The sequence below is a fragment of the Buceros rhinoceros genome, unplaced genomic scaffold (genome assembly GCF_000710305.1).
Source record: "Buceros rhinoceros silvestris isolate BGI_N320 unplaced genomic scaffold, ASM71030v1 scaffold8104, whole genome shotgun sequence".
NCBI lineage: Eukaryota > Metazoa > Chordata > Aves > Bucerotiformes > Bucerotidae > Buceros > Buceros rhinoceros.
The window spans coordinates 29,235-40,485 of NW_010408861.1; the positions used below are offsets into that span (position 1 = coordinate 29,235).

At 42.3% G+C, this 11,251-nt stretch overlaps 1 protein-coding gene across 1 annotated transcript in view; it reads left to right on the forward strand.

Annotated features, from left to right (window-relative positions):
- The window catches only part of SORCS1 (sortilin-related VPS10 domain containing receptor 1), a 58,942-nt gene that overhangs the window by 28,275 nt on the left and 19,416 nt on the right, over positions 1-11,251 (forward strand). The window contains exons 10-12 of the mRNA XM_010135027.1: positions 4,385-4,571; positions 9,078-9,211; positions 11,167-11,246. Of these exons, the coding sequence (XP_010133329.1) occupies positions 4,385-4,571; positions 9,078-9,211; positions 11,167-11,246 (401 nt within the window). The remainder of the gene's footprint in view (positions 1-4,384; positions 4,572-9,077; positions 9,212-11,166; positions 11,247-11,251) is intronic.

Consider the following 11,251-nt stretch of genomic DNA (forward strand, 5'->3'; position numbering starts at 1 on the left):
CTAGGCCCGCTGAAAAAACTCATAGTTGATTTGACCTGGCACAACTTGGCAGTCAGAATGAATGATTTGTTTAGTACAATTAAGTATTCTGGAGTAGAAAAATGAGTACATGTGAGTATGAGTACAAGCTATTTGCTCTGATAAAAGGCACATTTTTTATTCAGTTTCTGATTTTAAAAAGTTAAGAGCATCACTCTGAAAGGAGGAATTTACACAGGAAAGCATGTTTTTCAGTACTTGATCAAGCTGGATTTGAATATCTGTTTAAAATCAAGCATATGCTTTAATGAGACCTAGACTTCAGTTACGCCTTGCATAGCTATTCAGTTGCAATGAAAATATCTTTGCTGGATTTTTTTATGATGGTGACAGGAAAATGCCAAAGAGGGAAAAGGGTTAATCTAAAGAAAGTGCAAAACATTAATCCATGTCTCTTGCAAAGGATAATTAATTCCATTATCAACATCTGTAAGGAAGAAGCACAAGTCAGTGCATAATTGAAGACTTAAAAAGTGTATCTGAAAAATGGAAGCAAAATTAAAAACCTTGAAGTGTATTTTATTGTTTTAATACTTCCATTTAGATACATATACTGGAAGTCAATAAAGAAATGCTTGGAAATCTCCTGAATGTATAATAAGAAAATCCCTTAGGAAACAGTGAATTTCTGATATACATTTTAGTAACAAATGTTGTATAGGTAAAAGGCATAGTATGGGGCCTTGGGAAACTTGCTTTTAATTCCCGGAGCATATTTTCAGGCTAAAAGGTACTCCTGTGCTTAAAGTTCAGCATATGCTTGTGCGTTTGGCTGGACTAAAGCCTTTATCAAGATTGTAGTGAACTTCAGGTTATATCCAAGCTTGCATGTATTGCATATACCTAGTACAAGTGAAAAATAGCCATCAAAAGTACTTCCATTTTTTTCAGGTATTGTAATAGGTTGCTGACTAACTCAGTGTGATTAAAATACAGGAGCTGAATGCAGACGTATCACCACAAGCAACCAGCTTGGCAAATTTCTCCCTTGATGCCTACGAGCACTGTCATTAAAGACCTCTTACACCGAAGGACAGAGAGGCTGCCCAAAGACAGCTCTGTGCTGATTGCATCCAAGTGCTTTGCTGTGGCTGCAGAAGTAATGCAGGGAGTTTTGTGCCTGCCTCAATCGACCTAAAAGCTTCAGAAAAAAACCCTATCTTGTAGTACTGAGCTTGTCAAAATGACAAGGAGAACCTGGAAAAGCAACTGGAGAAGTTTTTGCAAGATGTATGTGTATGCATCAAATTGTTGCAAAACAAAACTTCTCTTGGTAAAACAGGCACTTGCAAGTGTCTCAGGAGATCTGCCTGAGACAGCTGGGGTTGGTGTAGATCAGGTGTGGGCCAAGACAAATGAAAGGCCATGACAAATGGAAAAGACTGGGGGGAACAGCAGCTGAAGCTCTTCTCTAATTAGATTTTCAGATGTCTCTGTCAGCACCTTTTCTCTCTAAGGTATTTGGAAGAAAAATTTAAATCTAAATCTTGCCTTAGAAATGTCTCCCTTCCCTGGCAGCACCTGTGCTGGGTTGAAACATGGGCTTCGTGGCTATGGACAAAATGAAGACAAGAGAAAAAACATTCATTAGAGCATAAATTTTGACACTTATTAAAACAGGTCAGTTGTAAAATGCTGTCACTATTTTAATCTTCCTCTGCTACCTCAAATATACAGAGGAACATACCTCAATCTGAAGCAGACTTCAACTGCATGACCTCACACATACTTGGAGATGACAAAGCCAGCAGGGTCACCGTGATGGTGCAGTTTTAACCACGGGTACAGCTTTTGTCCCAGCAGTATGGCTTTACCGTTCAAAGACATCATCTCTTTTTTAGTGAGAAACAACGACTAAAACCCTAGTGATGATGGACCTATAGGAACTGGGAGAGCAGCCAAAGGTACTTCAGAGATCTCTGTCTTTGTTCCAAGTTCAGCACCATGCTTGATAGAATGTATTCTGCTCTGAAAGGGGTCCGTAGCTAGGAATTCATGTATGTTCTGTTCCCTTCTGTCTGTGGAGGCGTATCCCATTTGATGCCTTCTGTTGGCTTAGTCGAACAGTCAGGAGTGCCACTGTATCAAGTTTGAAAATACACACCTTCTGTCAAATAGCTCAGCTCAATGAAGGACCAAACTCTGTACTTAAGACCATCTCCTGTGTTTGTTACGACTCTTCACGAGGACTGGCATGATCCTCCTAGTTCGATCCTCTCTGTAACAGGTAGGAGCCCTTGAATCAGCAATATGTCTCTCAAAGAAGAACATAAACAGCTGCTTAAAATTCTAGTAAAGCATCTAATGTAGACTTTTCTCAGAGCTTTGCTGAATTGAGGCCTTAGTAGTTTGCATTGCTCAAGCAGCTTTCTTAGGCTTGACAATGTGTCATTGAAAACTCCAGATGTTACCAAGTTAATTACTAAGACAACCTTGATTAATAACTATCCAAGGGCAACCTGGATCTGATTTAGCATGCAAGATCCCCATGTTTCTCTCTAAAAAGATGTCCAGGTTGGCCTTCTCAGTAATGTCTCAGCACCTCAGGGTTCCTTTGCCCTCACTGATGCTCTCAAGAGGAGGACAGGGAGTTGCTGTCTTTACCTTCAGGACACCAGGAATCCCCAGACACATGCCTCTGAAAACGGATGTCTTTCCTCTGCCTCAACTTCAGTCTGGGATCCTCCAGAACTGAGCAGCAGAGTTACTTTTGTCTCATCCGTTTGTAAGCAACGGAGCTTCCAGCAGGGTGCCAGGGCAGTGTGATAACTACAACTTCAGCCTATAAAAAGAAAGCATCTGGGAAAATTTATCTTGCCATCCCCAAGTATAGTTCTGCTCCTCACGCTTTCCGTTCAGGCAAGCCTCCACTATTTCTGCCTTCACAACAGCTTATAAAAAGACTGAGAACATGAGGAATATAAAGCGTATGTTACAGTTCCCTCCTATAGTCACATATACACACACATACATTTCCCTTTCTGATGTGGAAACCTGCCTGATGCCAACCATTTACACGAGTTCCTTTTATTTGTGTTGGGCATGCAGTGGTCTGTCTCCCTCTCAAGGGAAAAGAAAAACAACAACAACAACAAAACAAAACAAAAACTGAAAAAGGAAAAGGAAACCAAACCAAAGTAAATTAAATGTCCTTTTAGCCAATTCTATGAACTGCCCTCAGCTATTAATTTACCAGCGTTCTTCCAGACAGTAGCAGCTGCTTCAGCGAGTCAGCCTGTGGAGTGAGCTGCTCCATAGCAACAGCCGGCAAGCGTGAACATACCCAGCATAAGCATCATGCAGAGCCACTGAGGGGGACTTGCAAAAGGAGTAAGAATGCTTAAAGTTAAGACAAAATACTGCATCCTACCTGAAAGGGAGAGGATTCAAAACCTTGAGATTGTTCCACTTTAGTGGATCTCTTCTGGCGTGGAAAATACAGATCCCTGATGTTCTTGACTTTTGGCTTGTGGTAGGGTCGTTTTTTTTTTTTGTTCATTTGTTTTCCAACTGTATTTTTAATGTATTTATTGTAACAATTCTGAAATGTGCTAAATTAGCAGCCCAGGAGACTAACGTCACAAAGTGGCCTTCTGAATCATACCACAAACCTGCTCCACTGGGATTATCTCTGGGCAGGAGGAGAAGAGTTTAATCAGCCCTGTCAATTCATTATCTCTTCCCTTCTGAGGCAAGGACAAAGGATCCCACTTGGTGTCAGTAGTTTTGGTAGCAGTTCTGAAATAAATACAAATTCAGCTCATTTTAAATCAGGCCTCTGAACAAGTTATAAGCTGCTGTAAGCTGTCATTATCATGTGAGGCTGAAGCTGTTCTTTTGACCCACTACCACTTTGATATAGTTGACTCTCCCCTGAGGACTTCTCAGTTTCATCTTTCTTCTTTTTATGCTTTTCAATACAAAAGCTCAGTATGTGGGTGGTTTCAAATACTCCTGAGGCAATCCCAGTAGCTACCCATGTCCTGAGCGCTTGCTGAGGTGATCACCATTGCCCCCTACAATGCTGCTCTTCAGTATAAAGAAACCTAGGGGAAGGAGCCAGCATATTTTTCAGAAGATCCCTCAGTCCCCCTGATGTTTGGGAAAGCAGTGCTGCAGCATACACCTTGGACGACACCTCCTTCATAGTGCAGCTGAGTCAGCCTTGAGAGGGGGTCACTTTCTCTCCACTGACTACTGAGCAAGTTGATGAAGTAACTACCTTTTGTCTGGTAGCATGGGACCTTGTCACTATCCTGTGGTTGGTCTAGGTCACATCACTGATCCAGTCTCTCAAAAGAAAACCAAAGTCTATTCCAACCCTTTTTCTTTTCTATCACCACAGGGAGACCTCCAGAGATCCCTCATTCAGGTGGATTTTGGAGATGGCATCGCTGTGTCGTATGCCAATCTCAGCTCAACAGAAGATGGGATCAAGCACATCTACCAGAACGTGGGCATATTCCGAGTGACTGCGTTGGTGGAAAACAGTCTGGGTTCTGACAACGCTGTCCTCTACCTGCATGTAACATGTATGTATGTTCATACTTGCTGTTAGCTTCTGTCGTTCTTTAAAAAATTGTTACTTGTCGTTTGAGAAGACATTTGGGGCTCTGCAGCTGGGAGCAGAGTGATGGGATGTGATGAGTGTCTGTCTGTCCTCCAGCAGAGGGCTCTAGACTGAGAGGAGGCACAGGCAGTAGTGACGTGCTTTTTAAACCATGTTTCACCTCTAATTCTGGGTAGTCTAATTTGGGACACCTTGAAGGAGTGTCCAGTCCTTTCTGAAATGCGCCTTCATTAGCATGTTTACACTTCCAGAAAAACAAAGGCATCCAGGATCTTTAATCACTTTTAGAAGCCTTGACTTTTGTTTTGTATGTGTTTTGCCCTTTAATGAAATACAACCAGCTCTGGGATGGAAACCAGTGCATCTCAGTCTTTCTGTTGTCATAGGAACCAAAATCTTGGTGTTACAGTAATACAATAAAAAATATTATCTTCACATTGCTCTTCTGCTGTTCTTTTTAACCTTTTTATACTTCAGCTGTCTTTGATCTACAGCTGAAATGTATCTCAGCTCCTTTCATAAAACCAGCACCGTGCCCTTTCATATTTATTCTAGCACATGGTTATGAACTCACAGGGTCAATCTATTGTGGACTTTTTTTTAACATCCCTAATGGATCTCATTTGGGGTCATTATTCCCTTTATATGGTGTGGGTGGGTTTGGGGGGCTTTTTTTGTAAATTTTTCATGTTTTCAACTGTGTGCCTTTGTGTCAAACTTACTGAAAAAAAAAAGGGGAATTCCAAACCTTAAAGTTATGCTTACAGAAATACCACTTACCCTCTACTAAATGAACGCCACATATTGTCTAGATAGTTTAGCACATTCCGTATACTTTAACTCTAGTTGTGGAGTGACTTCATACAGAGTACAAGCAGCTGCCTCTTCATGGGAACAGGGCAGCTCTTTAATGGCACACCATCATTTCAACAGATGGGAGCAGTGGGAAGTAAACTGTGGGAGATAGAAGGTTTGTGAGAAAGCACTAGAGAAGCAGGAGCAAATACCTCCCTGAATGCCTCTCTTCAAAAAGACCTTCAGTTCGCAGTCATAGGGTACCATTTATGATTCCCTAACCTGATAGATCCCGATCTGTGGCAGCCTTTTTTGTCACAGGACATATATAACTGTATTCATAAATTAGCTTATTGTGAAGCTCAGTATTTTGATTTGGAGGCTTCACCTGTGTCAGTTTTGTGCTGAGGCACTGGTGAATCGAGGTAAATTCTCAGCTTTTAGACTGCTACTGAATTTTTTTAGTATTTTTTTTGTTATTTAAGTATCATAGTATGGGTAGAGAAAAGGGCTTCTGCTCAGAATGGACATAGATACACCTTTTTGTAATTTCTTCATTTCTGGAGTCATATTCTAGTTTGTTTCCCTGCGTGTGCTTCTTGGGTAATTACCACAAGAGCTGCTGTGGGCTCTGAATGCAGAAATCCCTCTCCCACTGCTGCCGGTTATGAAAGTCAGCTCAACAGGAGCCACGATCTTTTTTTTTTTTTTTTGTACTCTTTGTAAAGGTCATTGGAAATAAATGGAGAAGTGTTTCGGTGGTTGATATTTCGCAGGAGGTTCTGACAGCCTCATGTGAGCAGGGTTTATAATCATTCACTGTTTGACAAGAGACGATTCCATGGGGACCATTGCACACATTCAGCCTATCTGCAAAGTAATGAGGCCACACTGAAGCAACAACTGCTTTCTTATGCAACAACCCCAAAATGGGAGAAGGCAAGTATCCAGCCTTCACTCTCACTCAGAGTGGCTTTCTGGTTTATAGCTGTTTTAATCCGTTTCCTTTAGACATTGAAGGCTTAAGAACCATTCCAATTGTTTAAGCAGTACAAGAAATAAACAATATTCAGGTAAGTTTGTGTGACTTAGCAGCTGATAGTGTATGTTTCTGTGTTTTTCACAGGTAGTGCCAGCATAAGACTCAAATACTGCATGATCATTACAGCCAGGCCTGACGCCCTGGAAAACTGACAGACAGGCCTATGTCTCACCTTTCTCTACATGACAAGAATTAGGGACTTCAAAACAGGTTGCAGACCAAGCACATTGCCACTCAGAGTAGCAACAGATGTGCTGAGGACAGAGATATACAGTAAATCCAGTCACCTCCAAAGCCTAACACCCAGATCCATAAAAGCTCCTACATCCTATTTAAAGGCTTGCATGGCCACTCAGCTCTCTGCTGAGTGCTCCGCCTGGGCTGCATGAGCTTGGCCTTTGGGCAGGTTTGGAAAAACATCTGTCCTTACAGTAGTCACACACGTTGTATTGCTGCCATCCACAGAAACACAATCGACAGCCTGAACATCCAGAGTTTCAGGAAGGTCTGCTAACTCGGTGACCTCTTGTTACAGGGCTAATACATGAGTGTGTGCAGCCACTTCTGCGCCTTTCAGCACCCTTTCCTACCGGTGGCCAGCAGCCTTGCTGAGAGGAAGACTGCAGGCACTGAACCATGGTGCTCGTGGTCTCAAAGACAGGAGGAAAAGTATATAAACTGCTTCTCCAGCCAATAAACTGTCTCTGAACTGTCCTGACAGGTCAAAATTTTCCCCTGGAAAGTTAGCTATGCATTTTCCTGAGTGCTTGAGAACATCACCCTCCAAAGTGGACCTTTAGAGGAGCCTCTCCCTTTCTGTTGTCTGGGACTTGTACACAGCCTTTTTCCTCGGGCAGGTGAAGGTCTGTAGTCTCCATGGCCCTGCATGAAACTTAGAAATTAATCCTCTGGATTCTCTTAAAATTTCCCTGGGAGAAAGCAGTCTCCTACCAAGCTAAGGGCCTATGCAGAGTGAGCTACCCCCATCTGCTGGCCAGATAATAGTTCAGCATTTCAGCCACTTTGACCCATCAGCTACGTGCACAGAAATACTTAGGCAGAACTGGCTTGTTTGAGCCGTTCTGTCAGGTTCTTTCCTAGCTGGCATACGGTGGAGGTTCAAGGAGGTGCTGGGCACTCTCTGCAGTGCAGGATGGTTTGGGATGTGTTCAGAGCAGCTATGCAGTTATGTTGGAGTGTATTAGACTTTACATGGGCTTCATCGTCACTGCTGTCACTGCATCCAGTGTTAGGAAATGTATTCCTTTAAGGGGCTGTACTGACATTGGACATTTGGCAAAAGTCCCAAAGCATACCAGAGCTGCAAAACATTAAGCCTGGGAAGCTGCTGGTTTTCAGGTCTAAGTGTCTTGCTGAAAGTAGGCACAGCCCAATCATGGAAATGTGTCTGATCAGCAGAATGCCATTAAAATCATAAAGGTGAAATTCTAGCTTCTCATGAATTTTCAAGAAGAGTGTTGACTGCTGGTTATAAAAGGAAAAATGAGTCATAGTCTGGTCTATAGCAGGCTTTGGTTAGTCTGATCATGGATAACTCTTAATTGTGCTGCTTCAGGTTAAGCAGTAGCTGTGTCTACAGCCCAGAGAAAGCTGCATTTCAGTAATAAGTCAGGAACATTCATCTTTGTTTATTCTGGCATTGTTTATACAATCTGATTTGGGAGAATATTTTCATCTCTCTCTCTCTGCCTGTGTGTGCTGAATAGGGGTACAGAGTACTTGCTCCAAAACATGTGATGCTCCTTTAGGTTGAAAAGTGAGGTCTAAGTGGTGATACATGCACAGGATATGTCCTGGAAAATCCTCTCCTAAAATATATAAAATTCTCTAGCAATGTGTCTCAGCTCGATACAGACAATGCAATGTATCTCAACTCTATATGGGCAATGCAATCACTGGGGAGCCTGCAGATGTAGGGCATATAGATGTGACCTTAATTTGTTTAAGAAACCCATGTCCCCATGTCACCTGGCGTTTCTTTCTTTTTCTTTCTCTTGTCACTCTCAAGACAATTGCTTTGTTCTCTAAGTGAACAGTCAGGGCACATTTTAAAAAATAATCTATAGGACAAGATGTAACAACAAAGGCCTATCTGTCTCCAGAAGATTGGAAATGTGTAACCCTGGGCATTATGTCACTTGTCAAATGAATTATTTTCTGTTTATATAGATAGAGTTTCAGATAGAGTTTCAGCTGGTGTAAATAGACCACTGCTGAAGTTCACCAGATCATAGCAGTTTGCATCAGCGGAGATACTTCTTGCCAATGAAGCCATTTTTCCTGCATGTTCTTATGTCTTCCTGCTGCAGGCCGTATTCACAAAACAGGGCTCTGCCCCTGTTGTTCAAGTTGTACATGAAGTCCCTGAGTATATGATGTTCATGCGGTAGAGAGTCCTTTATTCAGCTCCAGGTGTTCTCCATCTGTTCTATGAAGAACAGATTCAAGCTTGCCTCCTAGAAATAGTAGCAAGCTAAAACATTAACTGTCATGCTCTTTGGTGAATTAGAAGACTTCTGTCTTCTAAAGCAATGGATAACCCCTCAGTTCCATTCTCCCCCAGGCTGACATTTCAGAGGGAGGACTCACCTCCTGCTTCTGTCTCTGCAGGTCCCTTGGAACATGTTCACTTATCTCTACCGTTCGTCACCACAAAGAACAAAGAGGTCAATGCCACGGCAGTACTGTGGCCAAGCCAAGTGGGAACACTTACTTATGTCTGGTGGTTTGGGAACAACACGGAGGTTTGTATTACCTATGGACTGAGATCAAAATAATCCTGGAGAAGCTCTCTGACTGAGGAGGGAGGGAGAGAGGGATTTGGGAATGCTTCTAAATAGTCTCATGTGCAAGGAAATTATAAACAAAAGAGCAAGAGACTAATGGTTCTTTGATGTACCAACACTGAAATGGAAGAACTGTTTTGTGTTTGTTGCTGTGACTTTGCTGTGACTTTGCATTTCATGCAAATTGTCGACAGCTTTCTCCCTGCATTAGTATGGTGGATGTAGTAAACCATTAGTAAGGTGGATGTAGTAAACCAAAATCCATAAGAGTTTCTAGTGTGTTTTTCCCCATCCTCCTTTCTTCAATAACAGCAAAAAAAATTTAGGGGTTTGGGATTGTTTTTAGGAAACTAACCTTTCAAACTGAAGCTATTATGTCTGGAACTGACTTTACAGAGCCTTGGAGTTTAAACCTAATTTCTCTGGTGACTAACAAGGGCAGAGACTGTCATCAGTTCTGTGACTCCCCTTATATATGCTGAGCCCCCACACTCTATGCTAAATCTCACGTGCAGGAAGACCTTATTATCATGTGCTACCAATGGATAAATTGGTTCCCAACACACCTCCCTGCCTCTGGGCTCTGGTCAGATATGAGAACAGTATGCACCGCATTCTGCTGCCTCTACGCTTGCAGTGTTGGTAAATCTGCACAAGCCTTATAACTGTTTTTTTACATATCTTTGTGGCTGAAGTACCCAGAGACCCTAATTAGTTTCTGAGGGGAGAGATTCTCATGGATTTTTTAGAACCAAGAGGGACCTTGAAGCACACATGATTATCTTTTGTATAATGCAGGTCAGAGAGTTTCATCAGTACCTTCTGCTTTATTTAAGTCTTTATGATTCAGGCAGAACCTGACCTCTTGTTATTGTTGTTTTGCATTAATAATTCCTCTCAGATGATGGGGAATTCACTGCTTCTCCTTCTTACCCTTTCCCCCAACTATTTCCCCGTGGCTAATTATCCTGAGCATTGAACACATGCACTGTGTTTGTAGTCTGAAATTATCTAGCTTCAGTTTCAAGCTGTTGGATCTTGTTATGCCTTTGTGTGTAGATTAAAGAACTCTCTGTACTATCAGAAATCATCTCCCCCTAGAGGTACACACAGGCTGTGATTGTCACCTTTTAACCTTCCCTGTGATCTGCTAAGCTCATAACTGATCAGAGTTGGTCTAACTCTGTTCTCATTGAAGTGAGAGTTTTACTACAGACTACAATGGCAACAGAGTTTGACATAATACTGGGTGCTTTGAAGATCTCACCTAGTCTTCATTAATAAGTGAAAAAAGAAGTTAGGGCACAGACTGCTGAAAGGGGACACAACTCATTGATAAACTTGTTGCATAACAAAGCAAGCTGAGGGAATCTGTGTCCTCTCTAAGCAACATCGCCTTCCAAAAAGGACATCTCCATGTCTAAGGATAACATGGGAGAACTGAGAAATCTTAATATGCCTCCTGGTTCAGTCACCTCCTCCTTGAGTCACCTTAAACAAATCACTTACAGCTAGAGCTAGCAAAGGAGTGTGACACCTGAGCGGTGAGTCTTGCAGGCCCTTGTTTGAGGATCTGGGCCTCTCTTTGGAGTGCAGCGGAGATAGACACTTCAACATGGGATCCAGAAGAGCCAGCGTGCTAAGTGGTAAGGAAATACTGGGATCTTAAAACTTACCTCCTTTGGAAATTACAGGTACCTTACTTTGAGCTCCAGGAGGACATTTCCATCTGGATCCCTGGGTCCTCTCCAGAAAATTGGCTTCCTGGTCACTGGACCCCTTCTAAGTCTTAAGTTTCCAAGCTGGAACTGACTCTCCAAACCATCACAATAGACTAAAGAGCCAAGCTCATCTTTTTGCTTTTCCTTTCCAGCCAAATTAAATTAATTTCTCCTTTTCTGATATATTTACAGCCACTGATCACACTGGAAGGGAGCATCACATTCACATTTTCTGTGGAAGGGATGAACACCATCACCGTTCAGGGCTCAGCACGCA